The sequence below is a fragment of the Procambarus clarkii genome, chromosome 41 (genome assembly GCF_040958095.1).
Source record: "Procambarus clarkii isolate CNS0578487 chromosome 41, FALCON_Pclarkii_2.0, whole genome shotgun sequence".
Classification (NCBI taxonomy): Eukaryota; Metazoa; Arthropoda; class Malacostraca; order Decapoda; family Cambaridae; genus Procambarus; species Procambarus clarkii.
The window spans coordinates 11,570,758-11,598,750 of record NC_091190.1 but is presented as its reverse complement, the minus strand read 5'-3'; the positions used below and the strand labels follow the sequence as shown (position 1 = coordinate 11,598,750).

At 44.0% G+C, this 27,993-nt stretch overlaps 2 protein-coding genes across 3 annotated transcripts in view; one reads left to right on the top strand and one right to left on the bottom strand.

The window, feature by feature from the left end:
* Window positions 1–86: 86 nt before the first annotated feature.
* LOC123761058 (SET and MYND domain-containing protein 4) lies at window positions 87–27,993 on the bottom strand. The gene is made up of 14 exons (XM_069339338.1): window positions 27,851–27,993; window positions 24,255–24,456; window positions 23,912–24,071; window positions 23,441–23,568; window positions 13,263–13,440; window positions 13,005–13,112; window positions 12,175–12,295; window positions 10,664–10,859; window positions 10,153–10,354; window positions 9,271–9,362; window positions 6,631–6,755; window positions 6,140–6,283; window positions 4,706–4,899; window positions 87–3,673 (listed from the first exon to the last, which is right to left on the bottom strand). Exons 1-14 carry the CDS (start codon window positions 27,856–27,858, stop codon window positions 3,465–3,467), a joined length of 2,067 nt encoding a protein of 688 aa, XP_069195439.1. The 5' UTR covers window positions 27,859–27,993; the 3' UTR covers window positions 87–3,464.
* LOC123761060 (palmitoyltransferase ZDHHC22) overlaps window positions 24,347–27,993 on the top strand; it is a 75,669-nt gene continuing 72,022 nt past the window's right edge. Inside the window, exons 1-2 of one of the 2 annotated variants that reach the window (XM_069339341.1) lie at window positions 24,347–24,485; window positions 27,177–27,220. The gene's annotated coding sequence lies outside the window, so the exon portion shown is untranslated. The remainder of the gene's footprint in view (window positions 24,486–27,176; window positions 27,221–27,993) is intronic. The other variant, XM_045746944.2, reaches the window with a different exon arrangement.

Genomic DNA, 27,993 nt, shown 5'->3' with positions numbered 1-27,993 from the left:
CTCTGAAATTCTATCCCCAATACTCTGCAGATTCAACTCCATCCTCATTATCTCAATCATAGCATTTCTTGGGCATCCTAAGATAATTCTCATTGCTTCATTTTGTACCTTCTCCAACTTGCCCATCCTACCTTTACCAAAACAAGAAATGACAGGTGCAGCATAATCAATAAGAGATCTTACAGTACTCAAGTATAACATTCGTAGCACAGGGACTCCTACTCCCTTTCCACAGCATGCCAAAGCCTTCAGAGGTTGTAATCTCTTCCGACATTGACCCAACAGTCTGTTCATCTCAGCTTCCAAACTCTCATGGGTATATCCAACATATATGCCTAAATATTTATATATATTAACTCACTCTATATTTTTATCGTTTATCTTCAAAACAATGGGGCTCCGACTTCTACATTCAAACTTAGTTTTGTTTTCATTAACCACCAATCCCATATGGTGACACAGGTTTCCGAAATTGTCCAACACTGTTTGAACCTTTGAAATATCTTTGCCCTGAAACAAAATATCATCGGCATATATGATCGGAGTTACCCCATTTGAGTATCTCTCAGATGCTATCTTATTCATTAGTACATTAAACAGGGTGGGACTCAACACTCCTCCCTGAGGTGTGCCGAGTTCAAAAGACCTCACACCTGACATACAACCTTGATACCACACCTGAGCCTTCCTTTCGTAAAGATAATCCCCTATCCAGCGCAATAATTTCCCTTTAACACCAAGACTAGCTAATTCATATAAAATAACCTCTTTGTTGGCTTTATCAAAAGCTCCTTGTAAATCAATGAAAAGTCTATAATAATCATTTTCATTAGCTAGACATTTAATAATACAATCAGAGGTACTTTTTCCTTTGAGAAACCCGAACAAATTACTAGACAGCTGATCACCTATTATATATAAAAGTCTATTTAAAATGATCCTCTCCATCATTTTACAAAAACACGAGGTTAAAGACACAGGTCTATATTCTCCATTGGCTTTAGGGATAGGGATGATCATAGCTTTTTTCCATTTACTGGGAATACTGCCCTCTTTATAACTAATATTAAAGAGGTCTAAAAGTGGGCTTTTCGTCATAGTGGCAAGTTCATTAAGTATTTCATAAGTTACTCCATCCTCCCCAGGTGCGGTAGATTTCCCAACTTTAATCGCCATTATTAGTTCTTCTCTGGTAATACCTGTGCAAGTAACATCACCACTGTTACCTGCTATAAGTATAAAATCCTTTCTTAGATCTTTCCAAGAATCTAATGACTCTCTCGTTACAGCAGGTAATGAACTAAGTTTGGCAGCTTCCGCCCATTTATTTACGAGCCCATTTGCAATTCCTTGCGGGTCTGGATGTGCAACAAAATTGTGTTTTTTACCCCTTATTTTATTTACGTCTTGCCAGATTTCCTTCAAGTTTCTGTTACTCCCAACTTTCTCTGCAAATTCCTGCCAATACTTGCTCCTAATTTCCTTTCTCTTCTCCCCACACAGCCTAGCAACTGCCAGTAAAGCATTCTTCCCTTCCTCAGTCCTACCATTCCTATTCCAATCCCTGTGAGCTCTCCTCATTGTTAATGTCCACCCCTTAAGCATCTTGTCATGTGTATAATTTTCTTTTCTGGGGGGATGCCTTTTTATACTAGATGGTTTCCGGTTCAATTACTATACATTAATTGATAGGATTGGATCATGTGAGAAGGATATTTAATTAACAATAACATTTATACTCAGGGCTTCTCATACTTCTGATGCGTCTTGGTTTCCGTCTTCCTTGCCAGACGTAAGACGAATCTTGTTTCTCACAGAACATTCAGACTCTGAGCTTGTGATTATTAAATAGTGACCTAGTTACTAGCTATTCTTATAATTGTTAAAGTAACTAGTAATGAAGGTCAGTGAAGACTTGTAATGATTGTGGCTGCACGATCAGTTAGGCAGCTTCCCGTCAGCATACTTATGAGAGCTCCGTAGGCTGTTTTCTTCACCATCTGGTCACCATTTGGTCCGGGAGACATCTCCCGTCACGCAGGGTGCAGTCGCACCTCCACAGATCTCCAGTATCATCTATTGATACTGGTGATGGCTCAAAAGGGCCACCACTTACGGGCTATTCATGCCTGTGCCACCTTTTGGGTGGCTTCATCTTCATCTTAACACATTCACAAGGGAGACATCTCCCGTCATGCAGGGTGCATTTGCACCTCCACAGATCTCCAGTATCAGCTCTTGATACTGGTAATGGCTTAAAATGGCCACCACTTACGGGCTATTTATGCCCGTGCCACCTTTTGGGTTGCTTCATCTTCATCTTAACACATTCACAAGGGAGACATCTCCCGTCATGCAGGGTGCATTCGCACCTCCACAGATCTCCAGTATCAGCTCTTGATACTGGTAATGGCTCAAGAGGGCCACCACTTACGGGCTATTCATGCCCGTGCCACCTTTTAGGTAGCTTAATCTTCATCAATCAATCATCAATCTGTTTTCTTCCTTCTCTCTGGGCGGCTGCTGTGGTGTTGACACATTCCTGTGGGCTCTGTTCTCCTCCTCCTTACCCTATGTCCAAGTTAAAGTATCTTTCCGTGTTATTGCTGTGCTATTGGTTAAGTGTAAGTGTAGTGATTTGTGTATTCTAAGCCAGTGTTTTGGTATCTCTAAGTGTACTCTAAGGTGACTAGTAAAACTACATGGGTTAAAGTTTACCAAGGCTGCTTCAAGCCTTTACAAGTGCCCTTCAGGAAAGTAATCTTTACCCCCTAGAATGCAACTGTAAACCTTGCATCCTGCTTATGTGGACCAAGGTGTTTAACTTAAGGTAGTGTTTTTTTTAGTTCTCAACACAATTTATACTTTAATCTCAATTAGTATTAAGTTTTAGTCTTTAGTGTTTTTCCTGCCCGAAACGCTTTGCGTAATGGTGGCTTTAGGCATTGTATGTAATAGCTCTATCTATAAATCCATCAATGTTTGTATCACACCTTGTATGTATGTACTTTACCTGAATAAACATTTGATTTTTTTTGTTTTGAATTGTATTTTTGCATATGGGGGTTATTAGAGGGTTTAATAAATAAGGATAAAGCTAGGTGTATCTTTTCATCCTGTTTAGAGTGGAGTAGGTGATTACCTTAGACGGCGGACGTTTATTCTAGCCAAACAAGTACTCATTGCTGGGAAGATATTACCCTGGGGGCCGGGGCCTACCTATTTCCACTATTTTAGGAACTCCTTTTGATTAACTATTGGCCCTCTCAGTACAACCACCTGCCCCCATAACACCAGAGATACTTGTAACCGAGTCTAAGCTGAGCAGTAGTAAAATCTAGAAAAGGGTGCTAATTTTCCTGAAAAGTTCCTCACGAACTTGTAAAAATATGTTTTGCATGGTACTATAAGTGGTAGGGGAGGAGGCAGCTGGAGTGTGGACGTGGTACAGCTCTAGGTTACCACTACTGTTTGGTAGAAGAGAATGCAGAGATCGCTGGGGTATGGATGGTGCCCCGGGAAGCTACGAGAAGCCTGAGGGACTGCATGGAGAGGTGGAGCTCCCTGAAGGGCGGTACTACCACGCTGCTAACGATGTCAACGTAGCGGTTGAAGGCAGAGATGGCATCCTCCCGCTTGCCCTCGTCCATGAATCGACACGCGGTCACATACACTGTAACAATTGTTCGTGGTTACTCTTGTACAGTGTTCAGATTGTGGGTTGCACAGCTACGTACGCTAACAGTTGGCCGTGGCTACTCTAGCACAGTATTGATGTTATGGGTTGACAGTGCTAGTTATTACAATGTTTGATAAAATACCACCATAGTAACATATACAACACTCCTATAGGAAGAAAACTAGTCAACACTAAAAATTGTCTGCATCCAGAAAAGAAAAAAGTATAATATTGCTGGAATTCACAATCCAGCTTGATAAAATCAGGATAAATGGTGTGTGTGGGGGGGGGGGGGGTCCTTTGACAAACCACAGGCTTGTTAAGGCTACAAGAGATAGTAGCCCTCAGGTAAATTGGTTTATTTTTGTATTCTTGGGCTGGGTAAAGTTGGCTACCATTCAACTTTGAGAGCAGCAAAGAAACATACAATACACCATTCGATATATAGGTCAGTGGCGCTGATTGCCAGTAAATGATGTCAACAAAGCCTGAATTCATATGCGCATTCACCGTATATATTTACCAGTAGGTCACTCTATGTTTAACCCGTTCTCTTAAAAATAACGTCGCTTTTCGCTCGTATGCGCGCTATGGCCAAAAGAGGACGTAATTTGAAATGAAATCGACTCACAAAAGTGACGTACTGTCCCGTTTTCTGTTTGAGTTGTCCGATCTACTCGGAAAGGTTAGGAGAGGAAACTTTCAATTTACATTTTTCATAAAAATTTGAAACTTTATGAGAATTTCCTGCCCACCTAATTTATCAGAGAACTCTTAACTTACTGTTGTTAAAAAAAATCCCAATTTTTTTTTTTTTTTTTTTCATTTTCAAATTACGTCCACTTTCGGACATACGGGCAAACGGCCAAAAGCGACGTTATTTTTAAGAGGACAGGTTGATATGTTTAGTGATCTCAATGAGGACAGGAACCCGGCAGCTTGTCGAAGGTCCTTCCATTCTTTCTGAGGATTTTTTCCATCATGAATATACATAATACTAGCCAGAAAATATATGGCACAACTTACACTTCTCAGCCTTATCGAGAGCCTTGCTAGCTTGTACAGCATCGGTGGATGAACCACAGTCCTTGCAGTAGACGTGGGACTGGGTCTGTGCCCGCGGAGGAAGGGGAGACTTGCATGTCTGGCAGCGAAGGATCCTTTTGTTACTCATCTTGGCGTATACAGGCCAGTCCTCCTGACATGCCACGCAGTTACACCTACGAGGAGGAGGAACAAAGGTGTCAATTCAGTAGCATGTAAACTCTGCATCGGTACAAACATCATGACGCACACCACATCGTGCACACCATATGCAAAACACAGTGTTATGTCTGATTTTTGTTAGGTTGGGTTCGAGGAGGGTTCGAATCGGTTGACCTGGGTTGGGTTAGGTCCCCGTCGAGACCACTAGAGATGGATGTTAAATTCAAGTAAATTCAGGCAAATATTTTCCATAGAGCATGATTTCTCTGAATAACTCTACTTAAATTAATACGGAACTCATCACCTGGCAAAATATTGAACACAGACATACGTCGGTTGTATCAAGTAAGATATTACGTGAAAAAGCATGCCTTTATATAATCTACACAGCCCTTGACAAAAATGAGTTCCCAGTCGACTTCTTCATTAACCTGAGAAAGGCCTTTGATACTGTAAACCATAACTACCTCTTAAACATTACCAGTATGCACAGAAATCACAATAGCGTGATGCATCAAATGAACAAATTCACCAGGGCCGTGACGAGGGTTCGAACCTACGTCCGAAAGGATCCCAGACGTTGCCTTAATCGACTGAGCTACGACATGGTAGCGGCAGCATCTGGGATCCTCTCGGACGTAGGTTCGAACCCTCATCACGGCGCTTGTGGATTTGATCACCAGTATGGTATCCGAGGCCTTGCTTTGGATTATATTTGTTCCTATCTTAGTGACAGACACCAATATGTAGTCATCAAACACTCAAACGACAAGACCGATGGGTACTTATCAACTGGGTGCCAAGTCATGTGGGAATAATAGGAAATGACATTGCAGACGAAGCTGCAAAACTTGCAACTAAGAGAAGAAATGTAGACATTTACATACCACAGAGTCTATCACAGATTAAGAAAGTAATTAGAAACAGAGCAATGCAAAAGATGTACAGTGACCACAACACAGCAGTTTCTTTTTTATTGTTTCTAGCAATCTCCAATAAATGTGATACACCCCTAGGTGTATATATCCCTTGTGTGTGTGGTGTTGTTGATTTAGGGACGATGACGATCAAGGAATCGGAAGCGCCCCCTTGTGTGTGTGTTTGTGGTACAGTACATGGTTCCCCAATACCACTGCAAATCTTTGGTTGGAGCTTGTCTGTGTGGCGGTGATGGCAGGTGAAGATTGATCTGAACCAGTAGTGAAGAGAAGCTGGCGATGTCACTGCTGGTGGGGGTGGTGGGTGTTGACTCACTTGAACCAGTAGCGAGAGAGAAGTTTGCGATGTCGCTCCTGGCTGGGGTGGTGGGTGAAGATGGGACCGTAGTTCTCAGCCACCACCTCCCCAGGCTCCAGCGGACGGATGCTCACTATCACCATCTTGTCTCCCTCGAAGTATCTTCAGTTACGAAATATTATCAGTTATCTAATTCAGTTCGGTCTTGCATATCAGTCAAAAGAGTATATCATTTGTAACTGCCCCTCCAACTTAACACCAATTTACTTAAAGGTACAAAATTGTACCTATAATACAGGTAATATACAGTAATTTTATGGTTCGTATTAATTAAAAAGTAATCCTGTACTGTATTGTAAATTTCATTTTACATTTAATTGGTTTGAAAACAATTCAATACTATATAATTTGTTTATCAAATTAATTTCAACCTTAGCAAATATATCACATTTGTTTTATTGTTAATACTAAAAAGGAGGAGAAGGATTAGGGAAAAAGTGAATTAGTACCTGGTGACGGCAGGAAAGCAGGAGTGGTTGCAGAAGGCGACGGTCGGGTAGACAGCAATTCCCAGGAACACACTCTTGGTCTTCTTGAAGTTCCTCTGCCCACTAGCGAATGCCATCCCACTTAGCTGTCCGAGTGGACAGTCCGAGGAAGACAGGTGTTGAGAAATTAATCATATTAACAATATACAGAAAAACATACGATATAAATATATATACACTTAATTATAAATAGTCGGTAATGCGGAATTAGACATCATTAATGCGATAGGGAAAATCACACTCAATTTCATTGAGAGGTAAACAGTCGCCAATGACCAAAGAAGCCTTCAGTGTTTCCTCCGTTAGTGTCTGATCTGGGAACGGCGGGTTTACTTAAATTGATTGTAGGACCACTATTTCTAGTGGCCTCGACAGGGTAAGAATGCCGGCGGTTTGTCAAAGCCTGAGGATATTTTCCAGCTGAGTTTTAAACTGAAGTACTCCTGACAAGTAAATTTCTCTATAATAAGTTGAAAGTTATCATCCAGTCAAACAGATTATTATGTTTGTATTGTAAGATTATGTTAGTTCTATAAAAGGCAGTAAATCTAGAAAGGCACTGATACAGACTGCATATCATGCGGCCAGTGGAGCTCAGCCTGTACAAGCACAAGGGTCATGGCGTCAGACTTGAGTGTTGGCGTAAGTACTATGCTGGCGCCCGTTCACATCGTATTTATCTGACCAGTAACCAGGCACGTCAGTAGTCATCCCAAAACCAATATATATGAAATATTTAACTGCGAGTAAACACATTTATTCTATATCTTTAACGCCATTTATTTCCTTGGGGCTTTAGTAACGGCTATATAAGCTGGACGTACAGTGAATAATTATACACTCCAGTTGGTTAACAATTAGTTGATCACTGATTGCAACGAATAATAAGGAAGTGTATGTAGAAGTTTGTTGTAAATTACCTGTACCAATACATACACTGGAGGGACTGGACAGGCTTCAGATTGCGGATAGATATGCAGCCATAGACTGGAAATGAGCGTCTCACCAATTCAGTTCAATTTATTTCTTTATTATGCACCCTATACCCATCTAGTGGGTGGTGGTGTAAAGGGTTACAGACACACATAATCGGTTCAGGAACTGAACCTTATAGTTCATTTAGTTAAGCAAGTGACAATCTTTTGAAGCTAGTTACACAATTGTTAATGTTACATACGCGTGAACATACATACATATATATATATATATATATATATATATATATATATATATATATATATATATATATATATATATATATATATAATAAATATTAGTATATTTTGGTAGCAGTCTTTCTTCAACAAACAATTGTAAATCTATGTTGTTGAATATGACCGAAAGGGTACGATTAATGATTCTAACACGAATCTTCTCAATATTTCTTACGTTTTTTCTTCACTGTCAGGGGTAATTGAAAAATTAACTCTCCAAAGTTCATTTTCTCAATTTTTATTTATGGTCTGACGCCCAAAAGCTTTTCGCAAGGACTTCTCACATTTTCAAAGACAGGTTTACATATATCATTTCGTGCTTATATTCGCTGCATGCTTTTCATGCAACGAATATAAGCATGGATGCTTTTATGAAGAATTTATTTCATGCTTTTATGTAGACGTCATAAAAAGAAAGGTGAAACGCCATACAACCTCTGAAGAGTCAACTAACACAACACTTGTACCCCTATTAGACTGATTTACAGGAACTTCTTTACGACTGCTCATAAAACGGAGAAAAGTGTCCTGAAATATATTATTAATAGGAACGCTATTACTATCCCTATCAGTGTCTTGTATACAAGACACTTCACATCTATGGTAAGTCACGTCCTCACCACAAATTTCTTTTAACTAGATATTTTTCGATTACAACCGATCGAAAAAAGGTATTCTTGGTCCTCTATGCCAGTATGTCTCACAGTACAAACAGTATTTGGAAATTTTCATGAAAATGCAAGCCCTCCCAATGCGTGAGAATGTAGGGGTGCAAATGAGCAGGTGGGCAAATGTTGGGGGATGGAAAATGTTTGGGGGATGGATATAAATGTATGGGGTATTTCCAGTATACAAAAGTAACAAAACTAATAAACATTATTTTGTTTGTTTTTCGAGGAGAACCAGGACGAGTGATGAGTGCAGGAGCAGACAGGAAGAGTTATATGTGTTGCAGATATGCCTGGGTAAACGGCTACTAGACTTCAACCCATATAAGTGCAAGGTCATGATGAAAACAGGCGTAAAGAGGCAAAGAAACAATATATAAATAAATGGAGTAACTTACCGGGGTTAGTGAGAGAAAAGGATCTGGGAGGAGATTTAAAAATTCTATCTTCATAGATATAAAAGTTCACATCAGCTGTAAATGCTAAGCTGGCGAACATCACAACAGCCGTCAGAAGCCTGGATAAGGACGCTATCTGAACACACATGTCTGACCCACGCTAAAGCATGCAAAAAAACACAAAAACAAAGATTCATAAGTACAGAGGTTTGCTGCAATACAGTACTAGTTTCAGAGCATTAACCCGATTTGATCGTGATTGACCCCAGATGTGCAAAGTTCTGCACACATTATTATTTTCAAAATGAGACAGTTACTGACCTCGTGGGCATTAAACTGGATGAGTTGAAGGTGTCGCAGCAGGAGGCCGCCTACCAACACCTCGTCGTCTGTCATCGCCTTGTCCGGGGATCCTGCGGGTTAGTGGAAGGGGATCTAATTTAGCAGCCATCAGGAATATTACACGTTCTCATGTTATGTTCATTTAAGTAACATTAGGTGACGCATATACCTGAATGAGACTCACTAAATGACTGAAGCTCTTATTTGAATAAGATGTGCTACTTGAGTAAGACGTACTACTGCTTGACGTAAAGTAAGACGTAACTAGCTTTACAAGATTGTCACTTGCTTAGCTAAACGAGCAGTTCCTCAACCCATTATGTGCCACTTTAACCCTTTCCACCACCGCCCACTCGATGGGTAAGGGTGGGGGGGGGGGGGGAATAATAAATAAAATGAATCTCAATCTGCTTGGATGTGAGGTGTTACTTGCACGAGACGTGCTACCTGAATAGGGCGTGCTACTACTTGCACGAGATTAGTGGCAATAGACCCCCCCCCCCCTTTGCACTGACATCAGACACACACATTGTATGTAAACTTTGTGTGGTGGGAGTCAAGAAGCACTAGAACCAATGGATCTAGCATAGAAAGTTAGTTTCCTATTGTATAGGGAATTAGTGTGTAAGTGATCAACTTGCGGCAACTCTCGAACATCGTCCATCATACAATGATTGTTAGCACTAGATAGCATCCCCGGGTTACATGTGACAGGTATGATTGTAGATGGTATGATGTTATTTATAACATGGGTGTCAATAAATAAATATGCAAATTGAAATGTATAAATAATATGCATTAAATATATGTAAATATGTAAATACTACGAAAGCAAATTGAAACAAAAACTCTTTGGTTTACCTTCGTCATCCCATTTTCCAAAGAAGTGGGCCCGTTGCAGCACCTTGAGCAGGAAGGTAGCGAGCAGGGAGCGCTGGAAGAAGTCACTTGGGGAACGTTCCTCCTCTAGCGCCACCAGATGGTAGAAGCTGAGGTAGTCGTCAGGACGGTGAGGAGAGGTCCCTGACGGGAGGGTGCTGGGCTGCTGCAGACGCTGCCCCAGCTACTCCACCAGGCAACAGCACCACAAAACACAGTAACAAGACGCATTTCATACTATAGCAGTACATCTTGTAATTCATTTATATATATCAATATATGAATGGCAATGTAAGATTGCAGTACGACAAAAATACTAAAAAAGTTTGGAATTGGTTGGATTTTTTTAATCCAAACATCATTAAAAGGAAAAATATTCAACATATTAATTTATTCAATATATATTTTCGTGTTAAATTTATAATAACACATCTATGTCATTGTAATACAGCTCGAAGACGGCATTTGGGTGACACGAGCGACAGTTTCTCACCTTCTTGAAGAAGGCGAGACCATGCTGAGTGATGACCCTGAGAGCGAGGTAGCAGTTGAGAGAGACACCGGACCCCAGGAGCAGGTCGAGGAACTTGCACTCCCATCGGTGGTAGGTAGCCGAGGCCAGGTCCCGGCACCGGGGGCTACAGAAGGCCACACCGCTGCACCAGCGGCACGGCACCGGTGCCACCAACCTGACACATATTGTTCCCATCTTAGTCTCTCTTACATACACACTAGTGAGTGTGTGTGTGTGTGTGTGTGTGTGTGTGTGTGTGTGTGTGTGTGTGTGTGAGTGAGTGAGTATTACTAGCGGAGTACCACAGGGTCCAGTTCTTGCATTTGTAATGTTCAGTGTCTACATAAACGATCTACCAGAAGGAATACAAAATTATTTTAACATGTTTGCGGATGATGTTAAGATATTGGGGAAGATGGAGGCGCAGACGATTATAGTAGTAGGCATCCATCAGTCTCAGGAGACTATGGAGTTGCACTCTGGTTGTCGGTCAGTAGTGGCCTCTCCAGGGCGCAAAGCCAGGGTAGGTTGATACGGGGGAGAAGCTGTTACCCAAGCAGCAGGAACCCCCCCCCCTCCTCTTCTCTACGGCGCCGAAAGTCTCCAATGGAAAGGCGAACGCCAATACGATTGGTTCCAGCGCCGTCGCAGGAACTGTCAGAACGAGGGTGAAGACAGAAACAAACTGTCCTAGGTGCTCCTGCTCCGGAGATTACCTCGAGGTTGTGAAAGAAGGCACAGGGACTCCAAACCCTGAGACCGCCGTGGTCGGGGCCGGAATGACCTCAGCAAAGAATGACTGAATGACCGGAATGAACCCCACCCCAGCAAAGGCAAGAATGACCCAGCCTCCTGAAGCAGAGCTTGGGCCGCACGAGCCACCCTGTTCAAGTTCAAGTATGTTTATTGAGACAAGAAAGAAATACATCTCAAAGGGATAGAGTAGCTTAGGCTATTTCTACCCCCCCGAGCCTATGGTCTTTGACTTCATAAACATATCTTGTTCGCAAATTGTTATCCACCTATGGAAGGATAGATACACCCCGCTTCTCGGTTCATATACACTCAGAGTTTATTATAGTCGTGGACAATGTTCAGGACTAAAGTGTACTTGCTGGTTGCTCACTAAGCCATCGACTTGGCATTAGTATCAAAACCGTCCAGAGATTGATAGACATTAAGCCCAGCACCAAACATATTTATTTTTATTTACTTATTTATATATAAGAAGGTACACTGGTGGTTAAGAGAGTTCATAGCAATGATGATTTTACATTCTTGTAAAGCCACTACCACGCATAGCGTTTCGGGCAGGTCCTAAATCTAAGTAGCTAATTTCCAGTAAAATAAACAAAGAATGTTTACAGGTACATTGTAAGAAAATTTGACGCAATACACACAGATTAATAGTGACGTACCTGTGGTAGCAGTGAGTGACGTACCTGTGGTAGCAGTGAGTGACGTACCTGTGGTAGCAGTGAGTGACGTACCTGTGGTAGCAGTGAGTGCAGTGAGTACCGCACTTGTTAGCCATGAGGACGGCGGAGTACGGTCGCTCAGCCAACAGTACCTGGCCAGCAGGTATGTGTCTCGCCGCTACCAAGTACCGACCTGTGTATTAACATTGTTCTAGAATTCCTTTACGGACATAAGAACAAAGGAAACTGCCGAAGACCTATTGGACCATGCGGGACAGTTCCTATTTATCTCTGATCACAAACACTCCACTATTTGTCTAATCGACGATTAAAACAAGGCAGCGATTTACGTCTTGCATGCTACACAATAATTTGTTCCACTAATCTACAACCATATTCCCAAACCAGCATTTACCCCACAGTCCTCAGTCTTACATTCTTATATACCCATTAATAAACAACCAAAATACCACAACACAACCCTGTCATTCGGATTACCAGTCTATTTGTTTAAATATAAAAATGCAACGGCAAATATGATCTTCCAACAGTTTTCTTGCCTATTACCAGTCCACAGCTCATACGGTGAGTTGACTTAATTCATGGCATACGAGTTGACTTAGTTCACGGCATGTGAACTTAGTTCATGGTATGAGGACTTATCTCTGAGGTGAGTCTTGACACTGTGCTGAGATTTTATAGGTGCGATAACTGAATGAAACAGTCAAGGTGGAACTGAAATGCAAGTCAAGAAGGGGACCGAAATGCAAGTCATGGAAGGACGCGAAATGCATGTTAACAGGGGGGAAGGAAAGAAATGCAAGTCAAGGGGAGGACCGAACGAGAAATTTGCTAAGCTGGATTATCTTTAGATTTTTATTCACAAACAAATGTTTACTAACCTTGTTCTCTGGAAGAGTTGAGAGTGATGGTCGAGGAGGCGTTGGGAAGGACTGGATTTGCCCCCATGAAGAGATCGATGCTGCTAGTCACGTCAGCTGCTGGATCATCTAGAAAACAATGAGCCCAAAGAATAATAATCACTTCATCATGCAACGATCATAATTAATTGCGCATTGTCAATGTTTGATCTTGTATTATTCAAAGGTTGTATATAAACATGCAGTAAATGATATACAGTAGTAACCCCTTGGAACAACCTGCATCCGTTTTTCCTTGACAGGAATGAATTTTCATGTTGAGGTCTTTCTTCCAGGACTCCATTTTGTTGTTGTCGAGGCCAGAGTTAGAGAGGGCACGGGCGGCGGCGGTGAAGGCATCAAGGGCACTGGTGTACTGACCCAACACCAGGTGGCACTGACCTCGGCGGTCCAGCACCTGCAACCAGTAGAATCCAGAACCTCAGCCGGAATAAAAATTATAACGTCATAGTGACGTCACACACCTTGTCCATGCCACTTATATAAAACAGTGTAGACCGGACGCCGATTTCTACATAGGATAGAAGACGAACGACAGGCACCAGAGCTGAGGCGTAACAGGTATGTTGCAAAGACGAAGAGTAGAAGGAAGCCAGACGGTAAGTGCGACAGCCTCTCGCTTTATGCGGGTCAGCGATCAATCCCCGACCGTCCAAGTGGTTGGGCACCATTCCTTCCCTCCGACCCATACCAAATCTTTACCCCCATATCCCCTCCCAGTGTTATATAGTCGTAATGGTTTGGCGCTTCTCCTGATAGTTTCCTTATCTTTCCCAGGAAGTATTTATTTATTTATATAAATGTACCAAGAAGGCCAATGAACCAATGTCCCAAGAAGGTACATTGGGTTTATGAGAGTACCTAGCATTGACGTTTTTACATTCTTGCAAAGTCACTACCACGCATAGCGTTTCGGTCAGGTCCTTAATCTAACAAATAATTTTAAGTAGGTAATTTCTAGCAAAATTGAAACAATGTTTAACAGGTACATTGTAAGAAAATTTGACAAATATTATTAGGTACATTTAAAGTAAAATTTGAGGGTTATCAACAGGTGCAGTGTAGCATAATTTGAGGATTATTTAGCCCCCAGTGGTGACTACCTCGTCCCCTGGCGCGGCTCCTTCTCTAGTTGTAACTACTGCGCCTTTTAACCCCTCTCTCTCTGGGGGTTCTCACCGCCGTCCTCGTCACGGCCGCCCTCGCTCGATTCCTTCCAGTTCTGCTACCTATCAAGCCTTGTTTGGTCCCGCTTCGTGGGCCAAATATTTTGATCTCCTCCCTCTTGATTCTGCGCCTCTTGACGATTTCTCCCTCCATCGACATCTCATTGATTCCGTGGATGCCTCCATTACTTTCAACCCCACTCGTCTCGGTACACGTGTCGTTGCTGCTCCTTCTCAGGATGCTGCTTCCCGCTTGGCTGCCTTATCCTGCCTTGGTGAGACCCCCGTTCGGGTCTCGAAGAACGCTCAGTTGAATGCCAGTGTTGGCACTATTTTGCTCCCGCCCCATGTTGCGACCGGTGTTCGGGACCTGCGCGACTGCCACGACGATATTCGACATATCCTCGCTGCCCAGGGCCATTCTATTCTCCAGGTGGACATGTTTACTCGTCCCCCTCGTGGTAGTCGCCGTCAACCCCTCCGGGTTGTGAAGATTACCTTTGATGGTAGGACCCTTCCACCCTCTGTCATTCTTGCTGGTGCCAGGTGCTCTGTCCAGGAGTACATTCCTTCTCCTCGGCTCTGCAACAAGTGCTGGAGGTTTGGGCATGGTGCCCTCCGCTGCTCCGGGACTGTCTCTCTCTGTCCTTTGTGTGGTGGCGAAGGTCACTCTAAGTCGGAGTGCACTTCTCCCCAGGCTCGTTGCCTCAACTGCGGTGAGGCCCATCCTACCTTCTCCCGTGCGTGTGTCCATTACAAGCTTGAGGCAGCCGTCCTCAACCTGAGGCACCGGGAGCGTTTATCTTTTCCTGAGGCGAGGCGCCAGGTTCGCCGGCTCCCGCCTTATGCTACTATCTCTTATGCTCGCGTGTTGCGCTCTTCCTCTCCTCGTCCTTCCCGCCTTCCTCAGACTCACAACCGTTTCCGGGCCTTGGACCCTGATGCGCCCACTGCCCCCTCCTCTGTTCCTTTGGGTTCTCTCCCGAAGGATCCTCCTCCTGGTCCTCTGTCTGGGGTTCCCCTTCCTTCTACCCGGTCTGTCGTGTCTTCTGTGTCTTCTTCCTCGTCCCCCTCCGATCCTCCTTCCTATCCTCTTCCTTCATCTATCGGCTCTCCCCACCGCCTGTCGGTGCGGGCGGATGTCCATCGCTCTCCTAACGGCCGTCGTGTGTGCTCTCGTTCGGCTTCTCCTGTTGAGACACTGGAATCCGTTGCCCGGTACGTAGTTGCTGGGACACCGGTCTCTTTAAGTCAGAAGCGTAAGCCTGGCTCCTCTCCTTCCTCTTCCCCGGCGGGTAAGAAGGCTTCGCTTTCTTCCTCAGCTCCTCCTCCTGGCTCTGTTGCTTCTTCCCCTCCCGTTTCAGTGCTTGCGCCCCCTGTTCCTGCTATGGAGGTTTCTTTGGCCCCTGCTTCCCTTTCGGTTGCTGCTCTTGCTGGGGTGCGCTCCCCTCTTTCTACTCCCCCTCCTCCTGCTGCTGTCCTTGACTGCTCCTCTCCGTTGTCTCCTCCTCTTCCTCCTCCGGACCCTGCCCGCCCACCTCTGATCTGTTCTCCCGTTTCCTTCCCTCCGTCTTTGCTCAGTTTACCCATGCCCCCTAACCCTGACTTTGCTGACCCTGATCCCGACCCTGATATTCTTTAACGTGCTCTGTTGCTCTTTCGCCTTTGTTTCTTCCTTGTTCTCTGTTTTTGTCCTTTCTCTTCTCGTCGTTGTCCATTCTTCAATGGAACGTTCGAGGTTATTACGCCAATTTCCTCGAACTCCAACTTCTGATTTCGCGGTTTTCGCCCCTTTGTGTCTGTCTCCAGGAGCCAATGCTTGGTGCTCGTCCTGGTCGTTTTCGTGGCTATTCCTTTCTCTCCCCCCCCCCCCCAGCCATTGCTGGGGCTTCTAATTCTTCTGCTCTCTTGATTCGGGCTGATGTTCCCTTTGTTCCTTTACTTTTTCCTTTGCCTCTCCATTGTTCTGCTGCTCGTATCTTTGTGGGGAAATGGTACACAGTTTGTTCCATTTATCTCCCCCCGAGTGTCCCGCTCTCTCTTCCTGATTTGAAACACCTCCTAGACTCCTTGCCGGAGCCTGTGCTCCTGCTGGGTGACTTCAATTGTCGTCATTCTCTTTGGGGTGACGTTCTGACGAATACCCGGGGTCGCCTCCTTGAGCCGTTTCTCCTCTCTTCTTCCCTGTCTCTTCTGAATTCTGGTGAGCCCACTCATTTGGACTCTCGGACTCGCACCCTTTCTTGTCTTGATCTTTCTCTCTGCTCTTCTTCTCTTTACTTAGATTTCACGTGGCAGGTTCTTGATGACCTCCATGGAAGTGATCATTTCCCCATCCTTGTTTCCTTTTTCTCTTTTCGCCCTTCCCTCTCTTTCCCTAGGTGGCAGTTTGCTAAGGCAGACTGGACTCTATTTACCCTCAGTGCTGCTCTCTCTGACCTCTCCCTTCTGCCTCTCTCTCGCGCTCTCCTCCTTTTTCGTGACACTGTCTTCAACGCTGCCCTCCGCTCTATTCCTCGCTCTTCCTCTCGGGGTCCACGGAAGTGCGTTCCCTGGTGGAATGCGGACTGTGCTCGGGCTGTCCGCTGTAAGCGTGCAGCCTGGAAGAGGCACCGCCGTAGGCAGACGACCGATTCTTTTCTTTTCTTTCGGAAAGCGAGTGCGGTGGCCCGTAGGACCATTCGTACGGCTAAACGTGAATGTTGGGCATCTTATGTCTCAACAATTACGTCCGAGACCCCTCTGGCCCAGATCTGGAAGCGTATCCGCAAGATAGCGGGTAAGTTCGTTCCCGATGTTTCACCGGTCCTTCACCTCCATGATACTCTTGTGGCGGACCCGATGCAGGTCGCTTCCGAACTGGGTTCCCACTTTTCTTCTGTTAGCTCTGGTCTTCATCTTCCCCAATCTTTCCTTCTTCGTAAACCTGTCCTTGAGTCTCGTCCTTTAGATTTCTGCACTCATCTTCAGCTTCCCTATAATAATCCCTTCTCTCTCTCTGAACTTCGTTCTGCCCTGGCCCTCTGCGGTTCTACGGCGGCGGGCTCGGATGGTATTCATTATGAGATGCTTCGCCATCTCCCTCCGAGCACGTCTCAGTATTTACTGAGTCTTGTTACGGTGCCCTCTCCTATTTCTTTCGTTTGCCGGCTTAAAGAGTCATATCAGCTCTCCCTACTGATTCTCTGAGGTTCAGGGAGTCTAATGATATATGTGGCGACCAGACCGGCTGCCAGTTAAGGGAAGGAAGTTATATTATAAGTTGTAAATAAAGGAAAATTGGCGCCCTGTTATAAAATGAAACAGTATCCCCTACGGCAGATGTGACCTTTTGGAAGGGACATTAGTCGATCGCGGATTGGTCGACGTAGGTCGCGGGCGACAAATCAGGGCCCGCCATGACGTCACCGAGTGCCCCGGGCGGCGCCAACGTCAGAGTTGTTCTGACCGTGGAAGCGACAGGACGCGCCTCGGTCTGCTCTCGGGGATTGGAGGCTCTGCAAGCCTTGTTCAGTGGATTGAGCTGGCCGTCGCAGCCCATCATAGTTATTGGAGACCCTGCGCTTCTGGGAAGCAAAAGAGGAACCAAGTTCAGTGAGCAGAGAAGTGCCAAACTTGGAAAATAGTCGGCGACGACGCTGGGCGGCGCCGCTGGCTGGACGTTGAGGTCTGGAAGGTGGGCGAGCAGGCCCAGCTGTGACTGGGGTCACATCCACTGAGAATCTTGGAAGGACGACACCGTGCCTAGAACAAGGAGCAACGCCTTGTGGGAGAGGCGAGTGTGGGGGAAAAATAGTGATTAGCTCAGCGCCCATCGATGAACCAGGATTGGGGCAGCTGAATCTCAGGGATTGGAACGGCGACGACGCGAAGGCTTCACGACACCTGAGGACCTGTGGAACGTCCTGGATCGTCAAGGATCGACCCAAGGAAGCGTGGGAACCTCACACCATCGAGGGACAGGCGTCGTGAGCCAGGAATGTAAGGTAGATCATTTTCCCTCCCATTACCCCTTGTATGAGTAGGCTAGTTAGGCCACAATATTTGCTTGTGTATGTGGCAGCAAGACTTTATTACTTTAATAGTAGAATAGGCTGCAAGGCAGCTTGTGTCCAGGACTGTCAGAGAGGGCAGTGTGTATGGATGACAGGACAGTGAAGAAGAGGCGCCGACGTGGTGAAGAGGCCCTCCTGTGAGAGTGTGAAACTCCTGTCCTTCTGCCCAGTTGAAGGAGTGTTGGAGGTCGTGGAAGAAGAGGCTGACGATCTCCAGACTCATTATCCATATTCCATATTCATGTATTACTTGTGATTGTGTGTGTGTGTTCATGTAATTTGCGTCAGTAAATCCACACATTTTATTACTGTGTTTGAGTGCGCCTCCATTTATGATGTTTCTCTATGAGCATACATTTCTGGCTACCAACAATATATAATACACCCACTGAACTGCATCGCTGGGGTGCAGATATAATAACCCAGCTGGCGACCTTGCTAAGAGGAAGATAGAGAAGACAGGCGGGAAAGGAGTTCCCGCAACCTTTTTTTGTCTGGCAGGCAAGACTCAGGGAGGTTATGGTTATAGGTAAGCCTGAGTCTTCCTTCACTCCCCCACGGGTCTAGGCCGGAACTGTTAACAGCAGTTTCCCCGTGTTTGACTGAAGGGCTTCCAGGGTGAATCAGTGGCACCCCTTTGTGGTGGAAGCAAAGACCTGCGGAGGTGGGCATTGTTGGTCCTCTCTTGTGTGACCAAGGAGACTCCGGTGAATCCAGGGAGTTGGAGGGGCTGAGTATTTGGGCCTTTGAGACCCTAGTAGCCGAGTGTTAGCAGAGCCCCGGACCGCCCACCCCCACGTGACAGTCTGTATAATCGGATCTGGGAGTCGTCGTCAGTCCCTGAGGACTGGCTCGAAGCCGTTGTCTTCCCTGTTCGCAAACCGGGGTCTCTGGGTACTTCCCCTAAGGACTTTCGCCCTATTGCTCTCACAAGTTGTGTCTGCAAACTCTTTGAACGTATGGTTAACGTTCGTCTGATGTGGTTCCTGGAACACCATCACCTCCTCTCCCCTTCTCAATTTGGTTTCCGCAAGTGCCGCAGCACGACAGATGTCCTGGTGAACTTGGAGGTCTATATTCGTACTGCTTCTGCTGCGAAGACCTCCGTTGTTGCCGTCTTTTTTGACCTAGAAAAGGCTTACGACACCACTTGGCGTTATCATATCCTATCTCAACTTCATTCTTTTGGCCTTCGTGGTCATCTCCCTCTCTTTCTCCGCAGCTTCCTCTCTCGTCGTTCCTTTCGGGTGCGCCTTGGTACCGCTCTCTCTCCCTCTTTTCAGCAATACGAAGGTGTGCCCCAGGGTAGTGTTCTGAGCACTACTCTTTTTCTGGTTGCCCTCAATGGTCTTCTTTCCTCTCTTCCTTCTGGTGTCTTCTCCGCTCTCTATGTCGATGATCTTACCCTTTATTGTCAGGGTGATGATTCGCCTCTCCTTCAACGCCGGCTTCAACTTGCGATTGATGCCGTGTCGTCTTGGGCCACAGGTCATGGCTTCAAGTTCTCTACTTCTAAGACTTGTGCCATGACTTTTACGCGGAAACGGGTTGTTCTTCGTCCCTCTTTGTCACTTTATGGTCATCCCCTTGAATACAAAGATTCCGCGAAGCTTTTGGGGTTATTCCTTGACACTCGTTTGTCTTGGTCTCCCCATATCTCTTACCTCCGTGTTGAGTGCTCTAAGGCCCTTACCCTCCTTCGGGTCTTGTCCCATACTTCTTGGGGGGCAGATAGGCGCGCACTCCTTGCTTTACATTCCTCTCTCGTCCTGTCTAAGCTCGATTATGGTTGCCCTGCTTACTCGTCTGCTTCTCCTTCTACTCTTCGCCGTCTTGATGCTTTGCACCATACTGGGTTGCGCCTCAGTTCTGGTGCCTTTCGTTCGACTCCCATCCTTAGCTTGTATGTTGACACTGGCTTCCTGTCTCTCCTGTCTTCGCTATCTTGCGCGGTCCTTGCAACATCCTTCCTCTCGCCTCTGTCGTGCTTTAACTTTTACCCCTCCTGCGGTTCCTGTTCCTCTTCACCACCTCCCTCTTTCTGTCCGGTTATCTCGCCTACAGGATTCTCTCTCCGTTCGTATTTCTGATGTTTCTCCTCGTGTTGTTCCTTCTTTGCCCCCGTGGAGGGTCCCTCTTCCGCGGTTTTGTACTTCCTTGACCCGTGTCACTAAAGCTTTTACCCCTCCTACGGTTCTAAAACGCCTTTTCCTCGAGCACTTTTCTTCTCACTCCCGCTCCGTTTCTGTCTTCACCGATGGGTCTAAGTCAGCGGACGGTGTTGGCTACTCTGTTGTTTTTCCTGATCGCACTTATATGTGTCACTTGCCTCCGGAGACTAGCATCTTTACAGCGGAACTTTATGCTATTCTCTATGCTCTTCGTCTCCTGCTTTCTCGTTGTCAGTCTTCCTTTGTGGTTGTTGTTGACTCTCGTAGTGCCCTCATGGCTCTCGGGTCCTTTAATCCGGTTCATCCAGTAGTTGTCGAGATCCAGCATTGGCTGTTTCTCGTTCACAGTAAATTTAAGTCGGTTGAGTTTTGTTGGGTTCCCAGCCATATTGGTGTGTCTTTAAATGAGCGTGCGGATGCTGCCGCTAAGGCAGCTGTCCGCTCTTGTCCCATCTCTCGTAAAGGCATTCCGTATTCCGACTTTTACCCGGTTATCCATTCCTCAGTCCTTACCCGTTGGCAGGCTTCTTGGTTGTCTGTTACTGGTAACAAGCTACGTACTCTTAAATGTTGTGTTTCCTCGTGGCCGTCCTCCTTCCACCGTAACCGGCGGTGGGAAACAGCTCTGGCGAGGTTGCGTATTGGCCATACTCGCTTAACCCATGGTCACTTGATGGAGCGCCGCCCTGCTCCTTATTGTCCTAGTTGCATTGTCCCTCTTACGGTCGTGCATGTCCTTCTTGAATGTCCTGACTTCCAGAACGAGTGTGTGTCTTGCTTTCCGACCGCCCCTCGCGGTCACCTGTCCCTCGATAGAATTCTTGGTGACTCGGATACTTTTGATATCGTTCGCCTTATGCGTTTTTGTTCTCGTATTGGCATCCTTGGTGATATTTAGCGCCCTCTGATTATTTTGCGTATTTGATGGTGCTACATAGCCTTCCCGGTTTGGTGCCTTCTTTTGATAATTACTTACTTACTTGAGGATTATTTAAAGGTATAATGCAGTATAATATGCGTTCAATATAACAACCATGATATATGGTGATAGCAATGATTACAATAATAAAGTTGTGTGGCTTAGATACATATATTGGGGGATTGGGTAGTACTAGATACAGTGCGAGTTTAAAGCACTAGGTAGGAAATTATAAGGATGAAATTAGGTACATATTGGTTTTATTTTTGAATAAGGCAAAAGTTGGACAGCTTTTCAATTCATTAGGGAATGAGTTCCATAGACTAGGTTCTTTTATTTGCATAGAGTGTTGACACAGATTAAGTTTGACTCCGGGGATATCAAAGATACATTTATTTCAGGTGTGACGATTATGGGTTCTATTACATCTATCCAGGAAGAGTTTCAGAACTGGGTTTGCATTTAAGAACAGGGTTTTGTAAATGTAAATAGCTCAAGCAGTCAGCAAGAAAACAGAAGAAGGCAACACTGTAGGGGGCAACCAGAGTCATCACCAGTGAAGACACAATTGACACCAGAGATGCCAATACAGCACAAGCCCTGAGAGACAAACACCCACTCAGAGCTCCACGTGACAACAGTGTTCCCTCAGTCGGTGTCACTGGAGTAGAACCCCTTGTGTGTGGACGAATCCATGGTGCATAAAGCAACTTTATCCTTCACACCAGGATCGGTAGGCGGGTTCACAGGCCTAAGACCCAACCACATCAAACAAATGCTAAGTCCTGAACAAGGAGACATTGCACAGGGCCTCCTGGTGGAACTAACTGATTCTCCAACACATGTCTAGCTGGCAACATACCAGAGACCATACGGCCTCTTTTTTTTTATGCTACTCTCTGTGCCCGGAGGAAAAAGGATGGTGGAATCAGACCAATAGCTGTGGGCAATTCACTCTGGCGCCTCGTCGCTAAGGCTGCTGCTAGAACAGTTAGCCAGGCAGCAGCATACATGCTGAAGCCAAAACAGTTTGGGTTTGACATTCCCCAAGGGTAAGAGGCAGCGGCTCATACAGCTAGAACCTACATTGCCAACATTACAGAATAAAAAGCCCTGATAAAACTGGATTTCAAAAAATCCGGCTCCCCCGGATGCTGCATATCGTCTTCTTCAAGGTCAAGGAGCACTATGCCACTGGTGTACAGGAGACTTTAACCACTCAACCATCAGTGACCATACAAAAGATGATGGTAGCCAAGGCTATTTACTCATCATCTCGATGGCACTTTGATGGTAATCTTGGGCATAGTTATTTTATCAAATCACCTCATTTTGTAGGGCCACGTGAGCAACACAAATACGAACAAGCCAGAATGGTCCCCAGGCATATATGCAACTGAAAACTCCACACCCCAGAAGTGACTCGAACCCATACTGCCAGGAACCCTGTGCAACTGGTATAGTGCTCCAACCATTCAGGGTAAGGTCACTGATGGTCGAGTGGTTAAGGCCTCCTGTACACCAGTTGCATAGTGCTGCTGGCAGTATGGGTTCGAGTCACTTATGGGGTGTAGAGTTTTCAGTTTAAAATTATATATATATATATATATATATATATATATATATATATATATATATATATATATATATATATATATATATATATATATATATATATATATATATATATATATATATATATATATATATATATATATATATAATGCATTTTGGTAAATATGTACTGTATATAGATAATTTTTTCAAGTGATGGAAGCTGAAATTCCGGACTTTTCGAGAATGTTTAAAAAAATTTCTGGACACAAATTTTGACTTGAACCCAGGACATGTCCTGGAAAATACGAACGCGTGGCAACCCTAAAAACATCAAACGTTATCCCTCATATTGGTCAGGTTAAGTTAGGTTAGGGGTTAGGTTAGGCGGGTTGAATTTGGTTAAGATTAAAGAGTAGCGATGGCAAAGCTTTTATTGTACCAAACTGTATTATATCTCTTGATAAGCTGTTCCATGTGATTATCATATGGATAAGTGATTTAACGAGGCTGGGTGGGATGCTTTCTTTACCTTGTAGATGAGGTTGGGTGGGTAGCCGGCCTGCATGGCGAGCTCGATGTCTGAGAGGCAGAGGCTAAACTTCTTAATGTGGTAGAGGACAGCTGATCTGTTGGCCAGGGCCAGTGCCAAGCTATTTCCTGCCGACACAACACCGTATATCATTACCTCAACACTGCATATTATCACCAAACACCTCACAGTTACTGCCATCTCAAGCACATGTCACGCCACCACTATACTCGCCACCACTCTCCCAACATCAAAACACATCACTAACAAAAGTACTAAAGCCTACAAAATTTGATTCCTTTGTTTAGTCGATTTATAAGAAAGCATACAATGCTATTCAGACTGGTTCTGGGTAAAAAGATGTTCAACGATTATCAAATCAAAAGTTCATTGGTTCATTGAGGAGGGTGCCCTGTGGCGCAATAGTTAACGTAGTCAGTTCATAACCGACCGAAGCAATGAAGGCCTCACCACTGTCATGAGGTGCACGCATGACGGCCTGGGAGTATAGCAAGAGGGCTTGTTCGTTCTTCTTTTCCTGGAACGCCTTGTTGCCCTCCGCCCGCCGGTTCTCCGACACTTCTTGGCTCTTCTGTTTGTAGAAACTCTGCACCTTGAGCGTGTGGATAGGCTTCACACAGACACAAAACGTTAAAAATCAGTTACTTGTAAATATGTCACTACTTGCATTTATGTTGATCTAACAATTTCTGATATACAGAGTCACAATAACTTTTATTTAATAAACTACATAAGCTGAAATGAAAGTTACATAAGAATATAATGAGTGTATCAAATGGACTCTGAAACATACCTTGACTCCCCATGTCTTAATGATACGCTCTTCATTACTTTTCAGTTTGCTGAACTTTTCGAGGAAGTCTTGAGAGACCTGAGCGTCGATCTGCTCCATGTAGTGGTTGAAAAAGCCTTCCTGGGGACTGTACAGAGTCACATCTGAACACAGCTTTCTCAAGTACAGGTCCACCTCCTCTTCGCTCGCTCCATCCCCCGGCCTGTAACGCACAGGATACTCAGTTGAAAAGTAAGGACTTAATTATCAGGTGCCAAACCCGGGAGACTATGTAGAACTGCTCGATGGAGAAGCACTATTTCATCAACAATAAACTGTAACTGTTGATGTAGAGTAAGTAATGAAATAAATGACCCAGTTAAGCTGTAGATATTTGATGGATTGTATAAGCTTGACTAAGATAATGCAAATGACCGAGGTAGTAAATGGAAAGAGCAAATTAATTTCCCAAGGAGTCGCAAATAACAACCAGTGCAATTCCATTGACAATCCTATACTAACCCACAATTGATGATGTATGGAATGATATTTTGAAGGATTTAAGCTCGGCTATCATCAGCAGTCCAATAATTTCAAAACTCCTTGAAAATATCATTAAATATATTTTTGTATACAAATACAATAAACTGCGTGAACTTATGTTACGACCTGGACCCAAGATTAAAGGGATCCAAAGTCGTATTACATCTGTTTACATATGTAATAGGGACCCTTTTACTCTCTTAGATATTCTAGTAATAGGTCCTGAATGTGTTTATGTGTGGAATTAGTGTTATTTAAATCAGTTTTTTTAGATAGGTTTGGGTTAAAGAAGTGAACTTTATAGCAAATTATATACAAGAGGACTAAACCTCAATTTGCAAATGGTGGACGATCGCTTCCCTGCCAGACGTATGAGCATATGAGCACTTTGATGCTCACAAAGTTGTAAGTACACTGTGATAATAATCTGTTTGTGTATCGTAACGCTAGGATGTCCTATTTATACTTAGAGCTTCATAGTGGCAATTTAATATTGTGTTAGAGATTCAAGTACATTTAATGTATGATCAGCTTATCAAGCAGGCAGCAAGCCATGTGGAGGAGCTTACTTTGGCTGCACTTGCAGACTGGTGTGGTTGTGGACACTTCCTTCTCTTTGTTTACCTCTTTCCCTTCTCTCTTTATTCTTTACTAAAACAACTTAAGTAAATACATTATTGTTCCGCGCCAGTAGTCGTTCTAAGTGTATTGTGTCTGTGTTCTCTATTCAATTATTTTGAGTACCTACTGTTTAGATCTTTGGGGGCTGACTAGTGAACACGTGTTAGAGATATTAAGTTCTGTGAAGTGCCCCTTCCTTTGCCCCTTAAGGAAACGTAGATTTTACCACTAATGTGCTGTATGTAACTCTCGTCTCCTGCCTATGTGGAGTGAGAGGGGTAACTTAAGATCGAGGTGGTAAAGTATTTGTTGTACTTAGGGGGTTCTAGGGTTAATCTATATAAATAAAAATGTAAATGTATGTTTGTTCAAAATCGCTAATCTCCGAAAGGTTCTTCACTGATTTCTTTGAAATTTTGACACAACGTTCCATTCGCATACGAGCGTGTTTTTTTTTTCTTTTTTTTTTGAGATATATACAAGAGTTGTTACATTCATGCACAGCCACTAGTACGCGTAGCGTTTCGGGCAGGTCCCTGGAATACGATCCCCTGCCGCGAAGAATCGTTTATATACCTACTCGGGGATTTTGGAAGATATGCTGTACCCAGATTTTGTTTTTTTTATTATAAAATTTAAGTATTTTATAGGTATATAAATTTAAGTATTTATAAGTATATATGGCAGCAGCAATGTGCTGCTGCCCTATTCTATGAGACATACAGTGTAGATCAAGAACCAGCTATAAGTTCAACTATTATTCCCATCTCACAGGATGGTTAGTCATACATGGAATTAGGGGAGATAATACCTGCCTTAATACAAAAACAACCCAGCTCTGACAGCCAGCTACAGATGGCTGTAAGTTCATCAAATATTCCCATCTTATAGGATTGTTAATCATACATGGAATCAGGGGAGAAAATACCAGCCTCAATACAAAAGCAAATCAACTATGACTAAAATTCAGGTGAGAACATAAAATGTAAGGCTGATCTATTACCCTCCACTAGCAAAATCTGGGTACAGCACAAGAATATCTTCCAATATTCCTGAGTGTATGAAGTAATTACAGAGCTCAATGTATCTCATACCATTAGGTCTGAAGTTACTTAAAACAGGACAATCACAGATATAGTGTTGGAGAGTATGTCTCATCTCTTGTTCACATAGTTTACAATTGGAATGTTCACCATTGGGGGATTCATTACCTGCAGCCACCTGCCATAGATATCGATATCCCAGCCTAATTCTGGCGATTACAATGTCACACTGTCTAGTGGATGTTTTATGCTGGCCGTACATATAATTCTCCGTTCTAAGCATGTCATAGCTCTTTATACTTGTGCTTTCTGGCCTTTTTGTGTCAGTGACTCGTCTTCTATGTTCCCCAATTTCCTGAAATATTGCGACTTTTACAGCAGAAATTGGAATGCCCATATCCAACTCAACTTCTTTTAGCTGCCTTGTCTGTGTCATCATGCTGGACAACACCTATGTGAGATGGTATCCATACAAATCAGACTCTGAAACTTTTGCTCTTTGCATTAATAATGTTGTTTATAATTTATGGTATAGCATTCCTACTTTCTATTTTGCATGTTGGGTTTTTAAGGGCCTGAAGAGCTGACTTTGAATCACAGAAAATTACTCCTCCATTGTTTTTCAGTGTTAGTAGCAAGTTGCAGTACAACTAATTCTGCATGTGTTGAGCTATGGCAGTTATTGAGTCTCACACTAGTGGTCTGTGTACATATGTTGTCTTTGTATATTCTACAGGCAGCTGCAGTGCGACCTGTTGACATTTATACAGACCCATCAACGTAAGTGCTCACGAGGCCGTAAGTTATTTATACAGGAATCAATTGTTTCAAGTGTTGTTGCTTTTAGGAGTGCTAGGTTTTCTTTGCTCTTTTTGCTGATGGGCGTGTAAGATACTTGTATTTCAGGGTACAGATATAATGGAATATCATTGGCTAGCACTTTGCATACAATAGGAATATTTAGTTTAATGAGATTGGTAACATTTCTACTCATCCAGCTTGCATATAGGTTGCCCGCTGGTGCACTGGCAACACTCTTCCCCCTACATACAGCACTAGTCAGTTTTTCTCTAAGTAGTAAGGGTGATGTTGGATCTCATTATCTCCAAGAATTATCCTCATGGCTTCAGTTTGGATTTTTCCTAAAGCTTTCAGCCTATTGCTAGGGAGACAAATAAGGTGCAAGGCATGGTAGTCGACTAGTGGACCTGCCGAAAACGCTATGGACCTGCCAAATGCTATGCGTTTTAGTGGCGTTACAAGAATGTAAAAAAAAAAATGCTATGTACTCACATAAACCCAATGTACCTTCTTGTACATATATAAATAAATAAATACCCAATAAACATTCAGCTAGAAAGATGATGTTGAGGACTTTCCCTGAAAAAATCAACAAGGCCGTTAACTAACCTGTGCATGGCAGTTTGAAATTACAAGACAACCAGTGAATAGAAGAACAATTTCAACCCCTTGATACCTCAGCACAGACTGAGCCAATACTCAGGGGTGGCGAGTTGCTTCTATTACAAGGCACACGTGCTCCTGCCCCTCTG

Bases quoted from the DNA above. Each gene is read 5' to 3' on its own strand.
- LOC123761058 (XM_069339338.1), bottom strand. The intron at 23,569-23,911 runs GTGAGGCCTTCA...TTGTGTCGGCAG, and splicing joins GCGTGCACCTCATGACAGTG to GAAATAGCTTGGCACTGGCC. The intron at 9,363-10,152 runs GTAAACCAAAGA...ACTAACCCGCAG, and splicing joins TGGAAAATGGGATGACGAAG to GATCCCCGGACAAGGCGATG.